Here is an 18,577-nt window from a genome sequence, read left to right as displayed (position 1 = left end):
AAAGCTGTTGGGGGCATTGTTGGTGTGGTCATGCGAGTGTCAATGAAAGAGGATCTGGGTGCATCTGTGCCTCCAAATTTCTGTCTTTGATCTGAAACAGGATCGTTGGATGCACATCATGGCTGTTCGCTACAGAGCAGATGAGCCAAACTTTCTCTCTGTCCTCCCCCCCACCTCCCCCCCCCAGAATTAGAAACACGGCCAGAAATATCATCAGGATTACATAGAAAACAATATTTTCCAGGTGATGTATACTTGAAAGGAATGAAACCGTATGTCTTGACTCCTAACACTCAAAACTGAATTCACCGGTCCAAACCATTACTTCAATTCTCACAATACCATTCACCTGTTATATAATTAATCATTTTTGCTTTAAAATGTTGTCTTGTCACCTGCACACATCCATATAATATATGTGTGTTTGTTGGATTTTCTTTATCATCTGCTGATTAAGTTTGATTTGAGGATGGGGAATATGCATTTCTGTGTCTGGTTTCAGTGTGTAGAAGAAAATGTGTTCATGTTAGCAATCAAGAAGATTGTAAATAATGCATTTAAAAACACTTGATGCAGCAACAAATCTCATACTAGTAACAGATCATTCAAAATTTATTAATGCATCAATAATCCACTATTGCATATGATTATACACTCGTCTGACATACTTCAGATGTCTCATGTGTTTCAAGCGTGTCATAACAGGGTGTGAATCTCTCATATGAGGTCTGTCATGTTTTGCAACCTGAAATTAAATGGCAATGAAATGTGGAAAAGTGTTTACCACTGTACAAATGAGCATGGCTTAATAATGAACTTTGAAAGAATCTTGTACATGTTCAGAATAGCAAACTATCATACTACTTATATTCAGTTTGCAGCATGCACTAGGCTATGTACTGCATCCATTATGGAAATAATTTTATGCATAAAGTCACAAGATGATCTATCTCTCTTATGGATTAAATATGCAACATGATGAGGTCATGTGACAACATGCAGATCATTCATGAACTATATTTAAATAAAAATCACAGAAAATGTGTATACACTGCAAAGGGGTATTTTTATTATGTGATATCAGAACACAATAAAGCATGCAACATATTGATTACTGTAAACGTGCACGGTTTCACATTTGTGACCCTGGCCTGGAGCACTAAAGCAGTCATAAGTAGCACATATTTGTAGCAACAGCAACAACACATTGTATGCAAAATTATTGTTTTTTTTTTAATGGCAAAAATCTTTTGGATATTAAGTAAAGATTATGTTCCATAAAGATATTTTGTAAATTTCCTACAGTAAATATATCAAAACCTAATTTTTGATCACTAATATGCATGGCTGAGAACGCAGATTCCAGATTTTCAAATAGTTGTATCTCAGCCAAATATTGTTCTCCTAACAAACCATACATCAATGGAAAGCTTTTAGATTTAAAATATTGAACCTTATGACTGGTTTTGTGGTCCAGGGACACATACTATTTTCTAAAAGCAATAAACAGCATTTTATGTATTTTGGGGATGTATTTTTATTCTCTAGTTCTTTGCACACAAAAAAAAATATTAAAACGTGTTTTTTATACTATGATGCATGTATATATTGTTGCATTTACTTTTTAAAAATGATTAGGCTATTTAGCTAATTAAACAGGTGACATAATGAGATTTGAAGCATAAACCAAACACAATAAGTGCATTTTAGTGCCTTAAATTATATATATTTTATTAAAATGAAGAATAAACTTTCATTGCATAATTTCTGCGATATTCTTCTTTACGGCTACTATATACAGCCTGTCAGATCAAGTCGCGCGCACTGTATTTGGATACTACAGGAACAGTAGTAGGATTGGAATGGCATTATGCTGCGCGCGCACACACACACAGCTCCACCTCTTGAGACTCTTTGCACCTCCTGCACTGTCGCTCGTGTTCATTCCCATCAGTGGAGCTTCATGGACGGACAGGAATGGCTGGGTCACGGAGACGCGTTCACTTTCTCACGGCTTTGTGCGTGTTTTTGTGCTGCAGCGCTCCGGTGAACGGAGGAAAGAGAGCAAACTCGGAGAGATGCAAATACAAGGTAAAAAACACACTCGAGCGAAATCTGTAAAACATTAGCGTGCGCTGTTTCTGACACGAGCTTTACGAACAAGTTTAGTCATGTCACGTTACAGCAGAGGAACATTTAAAGCTTTTTTTTGCTTAAAACTTTTAGCCCATATGAGAGTATTCAGCAACTATGGTGAATTATTGAGCACCAGACTGTGTTTTAGCAATGTTTGGAGGTTAAAAGTATCCGACAGTAAGTATCTTTATCTGTAAGGCAGATTATGTGTGTTTATTTGGGTTTATACTCTTTAAATTAAAGTTCTGGTACCATGTCTTTAATAACATGGAGGCTAGTTTTAGCTGGTTCAAGTTGGTTTATAAGTTACAATGTAACAAAAACCTTGACTGGTTTGTTTCTTACCTTTCCCACGTTTTAAATGATGTATTTCCTCTGAAAGCTGTCTATGTTTCGGTGGCTTCAAAACAAAGCAACTTTCTAATCTGTAAAGAACCTGAATTTTTATTTTTAAGAGTGCACCTGTATAATTCATGCTGTGTGTTTGGAGTTAAAGTCTTGTGCAAACAGTGTTCATCCGGTCAGGAGCACTGAGCTTTGGGAAATGGCCTTTTTAGTAGGTCAGATGTGAGAAAGAGTCTCACAGTCGGGTCTTTTGTTGATCTATTGTTGCTGGAGGTGACCTGTTGATGCTTCTGTGAATGGAGTTGAATGGTGGTAGACTAGAGATGGAAATTAAAAAGGCTGCACATGTAGCAGCTTTTCATGTAAGCATTCAGTTGAATTTGTATCCTTATGTTGGCATTATAAAGCAGGGATATTGATTTATGGTTATTTAAAGGGACAGTCTCCCAATAGTGAAAATGTAGTCATCATTTATTCACCCTCAAGTTTCTTTGAGCTGTTGAACACAAAAGAAGATATTTTGAAGAATCAGAATCAGAATGAGCTTTATTGCCAGGTATGTTTACACATACGAGGAATTTGTTTTCGTGACAGAAGCTCCGCAGTACAACAGAATGACAGCGACAGAACATAAAACACATAATAAAAGAATATAAAAATACAAAAAATACAAATAAGTAGATAAGGAATAACAATATACAAATTGACAATTGTAGGCAGGTATATTACAAAAATGCAGTTATGTATGTACATGTATATTATGTGCAAAATGTAAGTGTATACTAAGTATATGTGTTAGATAAATTAAGTGTATGTGTATATAAATATAAAGTGTAGTGTGTTCAGTGTGTATCAGCTGTTCATAAGATGGACATAGAATGCTGGCACCCGAACTGTTGACGGTAGCCATTGACTTCCATAGTATGGAAAAAAATACTATGGAAGTCTATGGGTACCGTCACGTGTTTGGTGGATGTTTAATATATGGCTTACATTTTTTGATTTCCTATACAGCCACATGACTGCTTCATTAATGCTTGACTGTTTCTTATCTTTTTATATGAGTATCTATTAAAAGATGGTTCAGAGATGAATGTGGTCCCGTAGTGTTGGCAGTGTTTGTTTTGGGTTTTTCTTCCTGTTGACCCGTGTCTGGGTCGTTTGCTGATGACAGACAGGCTATTGACGGACAGATTGCCCCACAATCTCATTGTCTTGAAGGGACAGGACTGCTTTGAAGTCATTTCCTATAGGAAGTCAGTGAACTATTTGCTCTATTAAAATTCTTTGGCATTTCCTTTTAGGAAGCACAGTTTGCCTCCCTCCACTGCTACATCAAAGCCGTCCTGTTGAGAGAAACACTTCAGGTGTGAATTAATTGTGTGTTCTTGCACTTTTTCTTCTGCGCTGACAACTGGGCTGAGACATAGTTGAACTACTTACTTTTTATAGATAACAGACAGTGTGTCTTCATTAATGAAAGCTGGTTTTTGTGAGATTTGTTTTATATGCATTTTTTTTGTGCATAATAAAATTGTGCTTTTGCGCGCTCTCTGTTTTAAGGGACATTTTGACTCTTTAATGCTATATTGAGATTGTAAAATTACTGAGGCATCATTATGATGCCTTTTTTTTTTTTAACATTGCTTAGACTTTGGTTTAGTAGTTTCAAATCACTAGTAATAAACTTTGGTGCATAATCTGTTCTGTCATGGATGTAAATGATGCCTAAAATTATGTGCCATCTAATTCTTTTTATATAGTGTTTTTCACAATACACGTTTCAAAGCAACTTTTCATGCAGAAATCCATGATGTTTATGTTAAGAATATCTTAATGCTTTTATAATTAAATTTAGCATATTATAGTTGGGCGGCAATGTAGTATTAAACGATACCATGATACAAGCAATCAAAGTATAAAATTGGTGGAAAAAAAATCTGGATTTGAGTCATTAAGCAGTCACCTAGAAATGTGTTTACTTTGGGCAAAAGCTACACACATTTTCAGAAAACAAAAATAGATTTTTTTTTTCAAGAATGTAGTTGCATATTTTCTCAGTTTTCTTTATTATTGCATTTTTTGTAAAAATTTTATATGTAAAGACATTTTTATACACATGATTTTATAATGAAGTTGTGCTTTTATTTTTTTGTGCTTTAAAGCACTTTTAGGCTCTTTAAGGCTCTTCCTGCTGTATTTGTGTCTTGAGATGCAAGCTTTTATTTTTCAATGCAAACCTTGATACAACTGGACAAAAAAATGGACTTGGGTCAAAAACCATGCACATTTTGAAATTGAAAATTTTAAAAGAAAATGTAATCGTTTGTGATGTATATTGTATCTGTAGAGAATGTTTTACTTTGCAATGCATTACTGCTTTTTTGTCAGTTTTCATAAATGCATCATTCATTCATTCATTCATTCATTCAGTGCAATCAGACATAAAGTGGACATGGGTCGGCAAGCAAGCAGGCAAACACCACTCACAACAATGTATTATTTTTATGATGCATGCAAAATAAATCATTTCTTTTTTCTTTTTTAAGAAAATGTAATCGTTTGTCACATTTTGTGTCAGTAGAAAGTTTTTTTTACTTTGCATCATTGCGTTTGTGTCAGTTCTCATATGCAAAGACAACAAAAAAAAAACCCCCCAAAACTAGTGTTTATTTTTAAGATGCAAAAAAGTGCTAGTTTGTGTTGCATGTTATCTCTAGAGTTTTATACTTTCTGTCTTTGCTTTGTTTCCTGTTTTTGACTGCACAGCTCAGGTCAAGTCTCAGGAAAAACAAAGGTGGATATTTAAATTGGCCTCTGAGCTTTGTTGGGCTTCAGCCGAGGCTCAATTGGTTCTCCGATGGGGGCCTTTTGGACTCGGATTAAAGTGGTTGCTCTCTCCGGAAGTCGCAGGCCTCTCGGCTCAATAGCATCCTGCCTTTGGCTTTCCAACGAGCTCTGTGAGAAATCCCGCTGCCAGGGCATCGTAGGGAGTCATTGAAATGAGCTTTAACTTTCCTTCTCAGAGACTGACCTAAAGTCCCGTATCTCTGTTTAAGAAATGAAGGAATTCATTACGGAACAGATATTACCGGCTGTGTAATCGCTTTAACAAAAGTCTCGACCCCGTCCATCTGGTTAAGTTATGCTCTCTGAAAATGATGGCAGCGAAACCTCACAAACATTAGCAAGCATTTCGAAATTGTTTCCAGCAAGAGCAAGGGTTTCTGGGGGTGCGATTAGCATCGGGGGAGACCGTGTTCTTCATGCGTAAACCTCAGTTGTGCTTTTAAGCGAATTGAGGGCCTTGATTAATATTCAACTTTGCAGAGCTGTCTTTTCCTTGGGCGCTCAAGTAAATGTTTTGGAGAGAGTGTTTTTAATCGTTCCCTAAAGAACTTTACAGCAATAGTCCACCAAAAAACATTTCTTTGTTTACTCACCATCATGTGGTTCCAAACTAGTTTGATGATTATTAGGAATATCATTGGCCGTTGACAAATTGCTTTTATAAAGTCTTTTATGCATAATGCATGAATGTAAACCGACTATATTTTATGAAAAACAAAACGACATATTAAGCAAAATCTCCAAGCTTCTCTTTGACATGTATGCTATAAAATATATTTTTCTCTAAATTTTAACAAATAAACAAAGACAATTTTATTGGGGTATGTTTTTTTTAACAAAATAATTGCACAAAGCACAAAATAATATTTTTTTTCAAAAGTTGCAAATGTCTACTTCAAAATTTCATTTTAAATTCAATGTATAATAAAATGTACTACACCAGTTTTTTCAGCCTATATTAAAAGTGCATGATTTTCATGGCTGAAATCTCCCAGATTCATTCTAATGTATAGGTCAAATAAAACAAAAGCATAACGGCCCATGTTTTACTGCGTCCCCTGACGGACACAAGCAGAATCCCAGCCAAGTCCTTCCTTTATTATGGTGGTTCAGGGATCTAATGCAAAACCTTGAGTGCATAAATGGGCCTTTTTCCAGTTCTGTGTGTGTTTCTCAAAAGAGCCCTCACACTTCGGTTCCTTGTTCTCGTAACATCTGGTTGAGGCTGAATGATGGGGAAGGGGGTGTGTTTCATGCGCTCACGGTGTGGAGAGAGAATGAAAGGGGGGTTCGATCCGAGTTATTTCTGTGCCATCTTAAGGGTGCATTGAAAACCATCCAAGCAGCTCGTCCCCTCGGAGGCTGTGTCCTGTGCTGCGGTGGGAAAATCTCTGGTTGGCTGGCTCTGAATCAGCCCGGTTCGCTGAACTACTTTGAATTCTGGGACAGAGGTCTTACAGCGGCGAGACTTCTTTTGACTGGACGAGTGCTCCTGCCGCTCCCTTTGAATGGCAGGATGTTGCTGGTCAACTTGGGTGTGTTAAAAGTGAATTAAGTTGGGACACTCAACTTCTTCTTAATCCTATTAAAGCTATCGGTCAAGGTTTACCAGGGCTTCTTTTGTTTTGGACAGTATGACATATTACATAACACTATGAGTTGTATCAATCAGTCAATCAATCATTCAATCAAAAATGATTATGGTTATTAATATGTAATTTTGCAATGTCAACACCAATATGAAAATTATTTACTATATATATATATATATATATATATATATATATATATAATTTTGTATATTTGATGATTTATTTATTTGCATTATTATGCATAATAAATTCTAAGTCTATTTAATAAGATGATTATTTAATTTATTTTGTTTTAATCAATGCTATTTAATTATATATGTTTATTTGCTAATTTTCATGTAGTTTTGTTATTTATTTGTTATTTTCATTTATTATAATATATTATAATATATTATAATATATTATAATATATATATATATATATATATATATATATATATATATATATATATATATATATATATATATATGTGTATATGTGTGTGTGTGTTTGTATGTATTTGTGTATGTTTGTGTGTATGTGTGTGTGTGTCTGTGTGTGTGTGTCAAATAAAAAAAAAATCCCCCAAAATTTAAAATTTTCATTATTTTATTTAGTATTATGCAATCATTAAGTTTTAAATAAATATTTAATTATGATTATATATGCTTATTTGTTAAAATACATGTAGTTGATAGTTACTTCATTTAGTATAATTAATAATTATATATTATTGAATAATTATTTAAATTATTTATTTAATAATATAACATTTTTATGTATTTAAGTATTTAATTGTATATGCTTATTTGAAAAATTATACAAAATTATGATTTTTTTAAAAATAATGAACGTATATAAAAACTAGATTGTTTCATTATTTTATTTATATTTGTGTAATTATTAAAATGCATAATATATAATAAAATATAAAAATACGAATTATAAAATTGTTTATGAATATTATAAGGTGGATATATTCTTTATAGCTTTTTCTCTAGCACTTCTGTCATGCCGTCCACTTCTATTCAGAATCAACCATGAAACTTATAAAATGCAGAAAATTAACCATGCAAAACATGATAATTTGTAATATGGCTATAAAATGTCTCCTAAACCTATGCAGAACAAATCTGAACATTTATTTATGCTATTTGAGCTGGCACTTTAACCTCGTAGAGTTGGCGATACTGTGGCGACCCGAGGGCTGTAACCCGAGTCTGTGATCTGTGGTCATTTACTCTCTCCCTGCCCCCCCACAGACTGAAGTCATTACAATCAATTAGCTGCTCTTTGCTCCGGCCTAATCAAGGATCTGGTAGAGAGCAGCTTCCTGCCTGTAGGTTTCAGGCAATGATTTGAGATTATACAGTGTGTGTCGTCTGTAGGCTGAAGCATGCTCTGGGGTGGAGGCGTCTTGATGTTGCCAGTTTGTAGGTGCTTGATCAAAACCACAGCTTTGTATTTGTTATCGTTGATCTTTTTTTTTGTCTGTAATGAAGTCCAATGAAGTTGAAGTAAAGGACGTTAGGTTGAAACGAATATTAGATTCCAAGTCAAAAAATGACCCTATTATTGCACACTTTTTCATTCCCTCAAGGAACCATTTTTTACAACTTTTTTATTTCATTAAAAAGTTCCATGGATGTTAAATGGAATGCCAAGAGCCTTTATGTTTTGAGGTGCTTGATTCATTCGTGTATGTTGCTCCAAAGAGTCAGAAAGTTTGTAGTCTTTGAAAAATATATATTTTACCCTTAGCAGACATGAAATAGGTTGTAAACAATTTGATTTGGACTGAATTATTCTACTTAAGTAGGATAAATAAGAGTTCATGCACAGATATTTTCCAAAAAGCGAAAGAAATAAAATTAATGCACAGTTCATAGGCTAGTTTTTCTGTGTAATCTTTAATCAAAAAGCATTCAATTAAAGGTTATTTGATTCTAAGGACAATTTAATTACAAATTAATTTGATTCTAAGGACAATAATTTATTTTTATGTTTATTTTTTTTTTATTATGCATGTACATATTTTATAAAAATCACTGCATAATTACTATATATATATATATATATATATATATATATATATATATATATATATATATATATATATATATATATATATATATATATATATATATATATAATTTTATTATCTAGTTAATATTTATATATATATATACAGTACAGACCAAAAGTTTGGAAACATTACTATTTTTTTAAAAATTTTTTGAAAGAAGTTTCTTCTGCTCTTCAAGCCTGCATTTATTTGATCAAAAATACAGAAAAAAACTGTAATATTGTGAAATATTATTACAACTTAAAATAATAGTTTTCTATTTGAATATACTTTAAAAAAAAATTATTCCTGTGATGCAAAGCTGAATTTTCAGCATCATTCCTCCAGCCTTCAGTGTCACATGTAACATCAGTCTATCACATGATCATTTAGAAATCATTCTGATATTCTGATTTATTATGAGTGTTAGAAACAGTTCTGCTGTCTCATATATTTGATCAATAAAAGGTTAAAAAGAACTGCATTTATTCAAAAAAAAAAAAAAAAGATATAATATATATTCTAATAATATATTTTCTTTACTATCACTTTTTATCAATTTAACACATCCTTGCTGAATTAAAATATTGTTTTTATTTAAAAAGAAGAAAAAAAAATGACTGACCCCAAATTACTGACCAGTAGTGAATATTGTTATTACAAAATATTTATATTTTAAAAACATAGCTTCTTTTTTTTTACTTTTTATTCATCCAAAGTATCCTAAAAAAGTATCACATGCTCTGAAACAATATTAAGCAGCAGAACTGTTTCCAACTTTGATAATGAATCATCATATTAGAATGATTTCTAAAGGATCATATGATAATGATCCTAAAAATTCAGCTTTGCATCACAGAAATAAATTATAATTTAAAGTATAATAAATTTAAAAACAATTATTTTAAATTGTAATAATATATCACAATATTACATTTTTTTCTGTATTTTTGATCAAATAAATGCAGGCTTGATGAGCAGAAGAAACTTCTTTCAAAAACATTTAAAATAGTAATGTTTCCAAACTTTTGGTCTGTACTGTATTTATTTCATGTAATTATTTAGTAACATTTAATAAATATTAATAGACAAAACAACTGAATGAAATGATATTTATAAAATTCTTTAGAATTTTTTTTTGTTTATATATATTATATAACTAATTAATATTAATGAAAAAAATATATAATATATATTTTCTATATGTATAAAATGATAAGAGTTATCCTACTACTAATGCATTAGTTAAGATCTCATGTTTTGTAAAAAGCTAAAGGCACAAGCAGTGTAATGGATCTGGAGCAGCTAGAAGTGTTTGGGCTCTGGTGACTCTCAAAGGCGCCTGGGGTTGAAGGGTTAATCAGCATGTGTTCAGCTCTCTTGTGTCTCATCCGTTCTTCTTGGCACCGCCTCTGTGTTTTCCATTAGAGCGAGATGATCTTCTCTTCTCTTCCTCTTCTTCATGGTCGTGTGTTTCTGGAAGGCCGTGGGCAGCGGTGCATTCTTAACTCACGAAACCCAAAACTTCAAATCCCACAAGCCCTCTGTCGTCTCGTCAAGACGTGCATTGTTTGTGAATGTCATCCGGCGGCTCATTCTTGGCCGTGTCTTTTTCTCGGTGTTTGTTCTCGCAGGGCGGACGCACAGTGACTGTTTTATCTGCTCCAACTATTAATCCGGGCTATTGAAGTGTAAATGAAAGGGCTTTTTTTGAGAATCGGTTTCTCTCATGTCGTTGGACTTCTGAAAGCGTGTCTAGACTCGTTTCAGGAGGTTCTGCCTGCTGTGTCTACATCCTTTATTTAGTAATGTGAATTTAAATGATTATAAAAACAAGATGATAACAAAGGAGGAAGAATCCAAACAATAAAGATTTCTTAGGAGTTAAGGTGGATGTCTTGCTGACATAAACATTTATGTGTGTGTGTGGGTGTGTGTTTTCTATTCTAAGGATTCCCAAATTCTTTTGTCAGCCAAGCAACTTTGACCTAAAATGTTAACTCTAAGTACACCTGAGATTTAAAGTTAATATTTAAATAAATTAAAAACACACTCACTTGTTCACAGTACTCTTATATTGGTTAATGGTCATATGACATGTAGGTAAACAAAGATAATGTTTAACCATTTAAGAATATATATATATATTTAATTTTTTTAAAAATTGTTAATTAATGTTTAGTCTTATGTAGTATTTATTTGAAAATTATATTTAATATTTAGTTAATTTTTTAAATGATTTTATTAATTTTTTAGTATTTGTTGAATTGTTGAAAAAATATTTTAATTTAAAACTTTATGGTGTTATAAATATTTCATAATGTTTTATCTGAATAATTTAAACTGTTTTCATTTTTATTTAATTTTGTTAATTTAGATTTCAAATTATTTTAATTCTACATTATGATTTTGTAAATCTTTTGTTTTAATTTTTTTTAATAACACATTTAATTTTTTATGATTTAATTTTGATAATTTCATTTCAAACTAAATTTATTTTACATAACAATTTTAAAAAATATTTATTAAGGGTTAAAATTTTAAAATACCCATGAAATAAATAGTTTATTCATAAATGAATAATATATCATAATTTACTCACAGAAGATGATTAGGACATTCATGCTGCTCTTTTTGACTTATCTTTATTCCAAGTATAATCCAAGACGTACAATATTTCTGTGCAAAAATCAGACAAGCTGTTACGTTGTATAATAAAAGGATTTGTGTTCAAACTTGGGACTCTCAGAAACACAATCACAGCATGTTGTTTCTCATTAACAGGATGCACATTTATTCATTATGGTTGAGATTATTTATATTTCACATTTAGTTTTTTTGCAGATATGAATCCAGCAGATGTTCGTGAAGCTTTGACCTTTGCCACGTGTTGAAAGGCGCTGAAGGTCAACCGTGCACAAGTTCAGAAATCAATTTTTGATGGTTCCCAGGGTTCAGAGGCCAGATCTTCCCAGGTTCCCGGTGCACATGTTGGCCACTTTTCATGACTTCTGTCTTCAGACTTCTGCTTTTTTTTTATAGAAAAGGCTGGTCCTGGATCAGTGCATTGAGTTAAGCTCTACCTAGACATTTTAGGACTGTAAAACTCGCTTGAGAGGAAGTTGAGTGTCTGAGCGTGATCTACATGAACTCTGAGACTAGTTAAAGCATTCTTCACCCGTCCTGTGATAAATTCCCTACTAAAAGTGGTGATGTTTGCTCAAATGAGATCAAGGGAGCACCTCGACTGCGCTGTGTTTATGTAAATGAGCTGCTGAAGTTCCTCAGAGCACATGTAATGGCATATGGGAGCGTTTTTGTGTCAGAAAGGGCTGGGAAGACAGGAAAGACATTAAGGAGAGCAGACTGAAGCCCTCCAGGGTTTGACTGAATGCCACAAAGGCCCTTCATCAGACGATCCTCGCTGACTTGTTCATCCGGTTCCTCATGGGCTCAGAGACTCAAATGTTTTAGGTGCTTTATGGGAACAAATTCAGTGTTGCATGTAGTTCTGTTTGTTTGTCTTTTGTTTTGTTTTGACAGAAGTGCTGGAGCTGTCCTGTGTAAAAATGGAAATATTTGCAATGTAAAAAAAAAACAAATTTTGCCTACTATAACTATTGCTAAAAATGTATTGCTGTATCTATTGTAAAAAAAAAAATATATATAATGAATATATATATATATATATATATATATATATATATATATATATATATATATATATATATATATATATATAGTTCATTTGCAAAAACAGATTTTTTTTCATTGTGCATTCCAATTAATCTCATTCAAACTGGGTTATTAATTTTTTTTTACTAAAAACAGCTAAATAATACAATAAAACACATTAAAACATAAAAAAACAGAGTTATCTGTTTTTGCAAATGAATAAAAATATTTTATTTATATAATGAAAAAAACTATTAAAAAATGATTCATGTATATAAAACAAATTATTTGTATAAATAATAACAATTAATAATTATTAATTTATAAATAATCCAAAAAATGTGCCCAGTATAAATACATAGTTCAAAAGTTTGTAATTACAATAATAAAATGAGTCTGTTATGCTTGCCAAGGCATAACATACAGTAAAAACAGTAATATTATAAAAATAAAATATGCAATTTAAAATATATATTTTTTAATTGAATATGATGTAAAAAGTAATTTATTCCTGTGATGCAAAGCAGAATTTTCAAGCGTCATTACTCTTTTAGAAATCAAATGTGTCTGAGACATTTGTCTTATTTTGTTCTCAGTATCCTGTTGATTTTGATTTTAAATTGATGTTAAGCATCAGAATTGTTAATTTCATCCCTTGTTTTAGGATCTGCTTTAGTCGCTCTCATGTCTGAAGTTGCGTCTGAGCGTCAGGATGTTTGTAGCTGCTGCTGCATTGCAGACTTGCTCTATGATGACCATAATTACACAGATGAAGAAAGCTGATACCTGCTCATTAATGCCACATGATCACCGGCAGCTATGGGCCGGCAGCCGGAAAGAAACTCAATCTGTTTGTTTTTGATGTCAAAACATGTAGTTTGTATGCAAGTTAGTCTGATTCATGATTAATTTTTGTTATATTGCATGCTAAATATTGTAAATATGTTGACTCTCCCGTGGTAAACAGAGTTTCCTCAAGACAAACAAAGGCCTTTGCGAAGTCAAGCGTCTCATCACTGATTTGTTTTGTGTTTTTGGTGAGACATGAAAGTTGCATATAAAAGAGATTAATAACAACAGGACCCGATAGCAAACACAAAGTTGATTGTCCTAGAAAATGACTCTTTTTGGAATATAAAAATTGGAGACACATGTTGAGGAAATGAGAAGCGTGTGTTTCGGGCTCCGCTCAGATCGACTGCGGTCGGATTTATCAAATCAAATGCAAAAAGGTGCTCGCTTCCTCTGTTTGGACATTGGGGGAAGAGATTCCCCTGATTCAAGTGGTTTTGTCTAAAATGAGTTTTATAACTATATGAATTTTTTTTAATAAAAAAAAACGTTATAAGCAAATGACCAATCTATATGCAAATTGATCAATCTATATACATGTGTGTGTGTGTTTATATATATATATATATAGTGGTGGGCCGTTATCGGCGTTAACGTGAGACTCTTATCGGGCGATAAAATAAAAAAATCTCCATTAAAGTCCACATGAAATCAAAATTGACTATATTAACTTTGTTCGCCTAAATTTATCGTTTTGTGCTGAACAATTCATCCATGCGAGTCAATCCACACAAAAAAAATTTTTGGCTTCATAATCTTTAATCCAAATCTGAAAATGTCTCTCTGCATTGGAGGACCTTCACTAATGACGTAGGCTTGAAGAAATTGGTGTCTGCTTAATCTGTAACCACGCCCCTTCAACTGACAGTAGACAGGCTGCCTGTGTGTTTGTGATTATTGACAGCGCGTGAAAGGAGAGATGGCGAGGAGGTGCATTTTTGGTTGTGGAACTCACGGAACACTTTTGCCTTTCCATAAAAGTCCCTCGTTACGGTGTTATAATTACAATTAGTGTTACCATTGGGACACATCGAGATGCTCGCGAGTGTGAACATGCTCCTGAGCCGCCACGTCCAGGTGAGGTGACCATTTGAACTCTGCGCAACGGCGCAAACATGTAAGGTCTGATTCCCGTGACAAAATGATCCTCCGTGTGTTCCTGTTCTTCATCTTCTTCCTCCTCCTGCTGCAAACTAAATTGCGGTGATTCAGGTGGCGAGTAATCCTCAACAACCGATTGTAAACTTGCGTTTAGATCTGCCTCCATTTTTTGAATTAAACACCTACTTATCTAGATCCAATCAGGTGCTAGTTGGAAAATAAGCCACGCCCACTATTTTCCTCATTTATTATTCCGTTTCTCTCGGAAATACATCACAACCGAGCGCCAACCTCCCGCTGTCTCTCGTGAGGCCAATAAGGAAGTGACTAAAACTGCAATTCGTCGACTGGCCGCTTGAGGCTGGCTGCAAAAGGGAGTCAGTCCCATAGACTCCCCATGTTAAAATGCCCAACTTTACAGCAGGAAAAAACATGTTTACAGCCTGGTTCAAAAAATGATTTTGGTCTAAATAGCTAATTTTGCCCTTCATGACGACTGTGAGGGGGGTGAATTTTTTTATAACTCATCCGTTTAAATTATATTAAGACTTAAAGTTCTGCATAATTAAGGGCGTAGCCACTTGAGTGACAGGTGGATTGCCGCTGCTGACACTGCCGTCGTGCTAGGTGGGTGTGGCTACAGCAACTAGCTCCCGCCTTTTTGCCCATTTCTGATTGTCCGGGAGAGTCGCGCGGTGACGCGCTGCCAAGATGGCGATGGCCCGCTCTACACACTTTAGGCTTCAAAAACACACTTCAGGAGACTACGGGTGACATCACGGACACTACGTCCATGTTTTTATACAGTCTATGATCACAACACATCACAACACTGGAGAAAAGACGTTTGCAACTTCCGTTTCCGTTTTCATTCTCAAAGTTGGGTTGGGAGCTGGGTCTATACTAAGCAAGCTATGATGACTTTCACCTTGATATTTTATATAACCGACTGGCTGAGGCCAGCCTAAAACGATGTTCAGGACAGTTGACGGGCCACTGTTGCGCATCGTCACGAAAGCTTATCTTTTTCACGTGTTTTTAAGCCTTACCGCTTGTCGATTTAAACATTAAAGCGTCCAAACACAAGACGCGGAAAAGCTGAACAGAGCTGGTTCCTCGCGCGCTGTGTTCGGTGCAAAGAGAGAGAGAGAGAGAGAGAGAGAGAGAGAGAGAGAGAGAGAGAGCCGTGTATCACGGACAGCGACACTGAACCGAGCTCACTTCTGAGAAGTTCTACTCGAAGTCCCTCCTGCACCTGAACCAACAAATACAAATCACAGTTTGAACAAACAAAAAGATGTGAAAGAGTCCAATTCAGTACTCGCGGTGTTCAGGGCTCACGCAGAGAAAGGCGTCTCAAAACGCTTGTACACCGAATTTGCTTCTTTTTGCTCTTGTGCCGACAAATACATACAAAACATGTCAAAATATCCACCTTGGAAATTATGCTCGAAAAAACTGTCAGTTATTTCTTAAGTGAAAGTAAACAGTTGAGGAAAAAAATGGGATGTGTAATATATTGGATGCGTTCATTATCTCTTAAAGTGACCGCGCCTAATTTAGCGACTGGCTGCTGTAATGTTATTAATCCAAGAAAATGAAAATCACTCACTGCTCCTGACTGAATTACTTACAAAAATTATTCAGACACCAGATATAATTTTTGATATATATAGCAAAACTGTAATAATGTGAGAAATGTTGAAGGTGTCTGAATAAATGTAGGTTTGATTGTATATTTTATTTTTACATTGAAGACTATCCAGTGCTATTTTACATTTAATTATTTGGTTTCTGTACCTTGAAACCTACAAACTTGAAAAAAACTTAAACATTGTGTAAATAGCACAAATGAAGAAAAATAAACGAACATACAAATTAAACAATTTCAGACAGGGCCCACTGGTACAACCTTCACCGGGTCCCCGCTGACCCCCGCTGACCCCTGCTCACGCCTGTTTCACACACACTCCGTCTGCAGTGCGTATGCAGTCCGTGTGCGTTACGTATGTGGTGTAGCACGGACTCTATGTGCTTTCACACCGGACGCGTTTGCAGTCGGCTACTCAGTACATAAACGATCGCTGCACTGCTGCAGACGCAACGCTCCTGGAACGCAACTGTAATCCGTTAACATGGGTGCGTAAAAAAAAAAATGCACCGCATACGCACTGCAGACGGAGTATGTGTGAAACAGGCGGAAGGTTGTTTGCACCTTGTGCAATGTGGAATTAGTTTACAGCTTTTTCAAGCACTTTGTGATGCATTTTAGAAACAGGAGATGAGCCCCTTTTCTAATGCACCACCTAGCTTGATAAAGCCCTTCTCAAAGACTTACTGTTTGTCAATTTTATTTGGGTAACACACATATTCTGAATGCCTTCGGCAGAATTCGAATGAGCCATTTTAATCTAGATTAATTTCAAGATCACAGTGAGATTAATCTAGATTAAAAAAATGTATCTATGCCCACCACTAATATATATATATATATATATATATATATATATATATATATATATATATATATATATATATATATACACACTTTTTAATTAAATAAATTGTATATACAAGTGCAAATTATTGTTTAAATTTGTTAGATAATAGAAATTTTATTGCAAATTAAAAACTATATAAATATGTATTTGAAATTGTAATTAATTGTAATTTTTGTATTTAAAATAATGTAATTATTAGAAATAATTGCAATTATAATCATAAATGTATGATTTTGATAAAATGTTTGATATATTTATAAATGAATTAATATATAAAGATTACAATTATCTATAACATTTTGTTTGTGTATACATACATATAAACACAAACACACATATATATGTATGTATGTATGTAGTTTTATTTGAGCTTAACATTGCAATAGAAATGTACACAATAATAGAAATCTAAACATGCTATCCAACAAACCAATGAGATTTTAATTTCTTCACACAGTTTTGCAAGAGAGGACTTTAAATCATCCGTCAGATATTTATTGGATTGCTTTGTATGGTGTGAAACTTGAACATGAGTTTGCTAAAGCAGTGACTAAATTCATTTTCGGCTGTTGGTTAATGTCACATAAATCCTTTACAGTAAGACCAGGAACATGTTTTGAACAGGGTGAATTTTGTAAAAATAAAGACAATTTTCAGTGCAAATCAGGCCGGCGCTGATCTTGCTTTGTTTCTTTTATATTCCAAGCAATTTGTTGGACAAACAGAGAGAAGTGGTCTGGGGGTTTTGTTTGTTTTCACAGCGCAGAGGAACAAGCCCCCTGAGAGCAGATCAGCCAGATCTGAAGCTCAGTATCATAAGTGCATGAAAGATAAACACAGTGATGGAGAGCGGCTGCTGCAGACTCAAACAGTGCTCTCCTGCACTGGATTTATCTTCTTCTTTCAGCCCACGAGCTCTGGAGCATGCAATCAACATTTGTTTTCTTGCATTTGTGTGCAGCATTTGTGGTAGGCCTGACTGATCCGGTTGTTTAGATTATTTCAAGTTTGTGCATGCAAATCTGTTGGGCAAAATAAAAAATGCTAAAATAAATGCTAAAATCACTAAAGTTTGTCTAGAGGTTTAGTAGGGCTGAGGGATTAATCCAAAGCAAAATTGTGATTATAGTTTAGTGTGATTATCAAATTGCAAAGGCTTCATATGTGAGTTTCAGAGTGATGCGTGGCATTGAGTTCATTTACACGCGAGCAGCTCATGATCTGGTGTTTTCAGTATCTCAGAGCGACTCTGTTCAGAGTAATTGTTGCTTTACATGGTCATATATATATTTGTATTGTAATTTGAAAAAAGTCTCAGAGTAACATTTCATGCTCTAATTTTTATTTTAATAATGATTTTAGAATAGAATTGTCTATAATAATAATAATAATAACTATTATAATTTTATTCTTTTTTTAACTTTTTAGCCAAACTGTGCAGCCTTACAAACAAATTAAATGTATGTTTTATATATTATGT

General features: G+C 33.8%; 1 protein-coding gene across 1 annotated transcript in view; it reads left to right on the top strand.

The window, feature by feature from the left end:
• The first annotated feature begins 1,881 nt into the window (after positions 1–1,881).
• il17rd (interleukin 17 receptor D) overlaps positions 1,882–18,577 on the top strand; it is a 43,624-nt gene continuing 26,928 nt past the window's right edge. Inside the window, exon 1 of the mRNA XM_059537559.1 lies at positions 1,882–2,091. Within this exon, the coding sequence (XP_059393542.1) occupies positions 1,978–2,091 (114 nt within the window). The 5' untranslated portion in view covers positions 1,882–1,977. The remainder of the gene's footprint in view (positions 2,092–18,577) is intronic.

The sequence above is a fragment of the Carassius carassius genome, chromosome 44 (genome assembly GCF_963082965.1).
Source record: "Carassius carassius chromosome 44, fCarCar2.1, whole genome shotgun sequence".
Classification (NCBI taxonomy): domain Eukaryota; kingdom Metazoa; phylum Chordata; class Actinopteri; order Cypriniformes; family Cyprinidae; genus Carassius; species Carassius carassius.
This window is presented reverse-complemented; position numbering and strand designations above follow the sequence as displayed.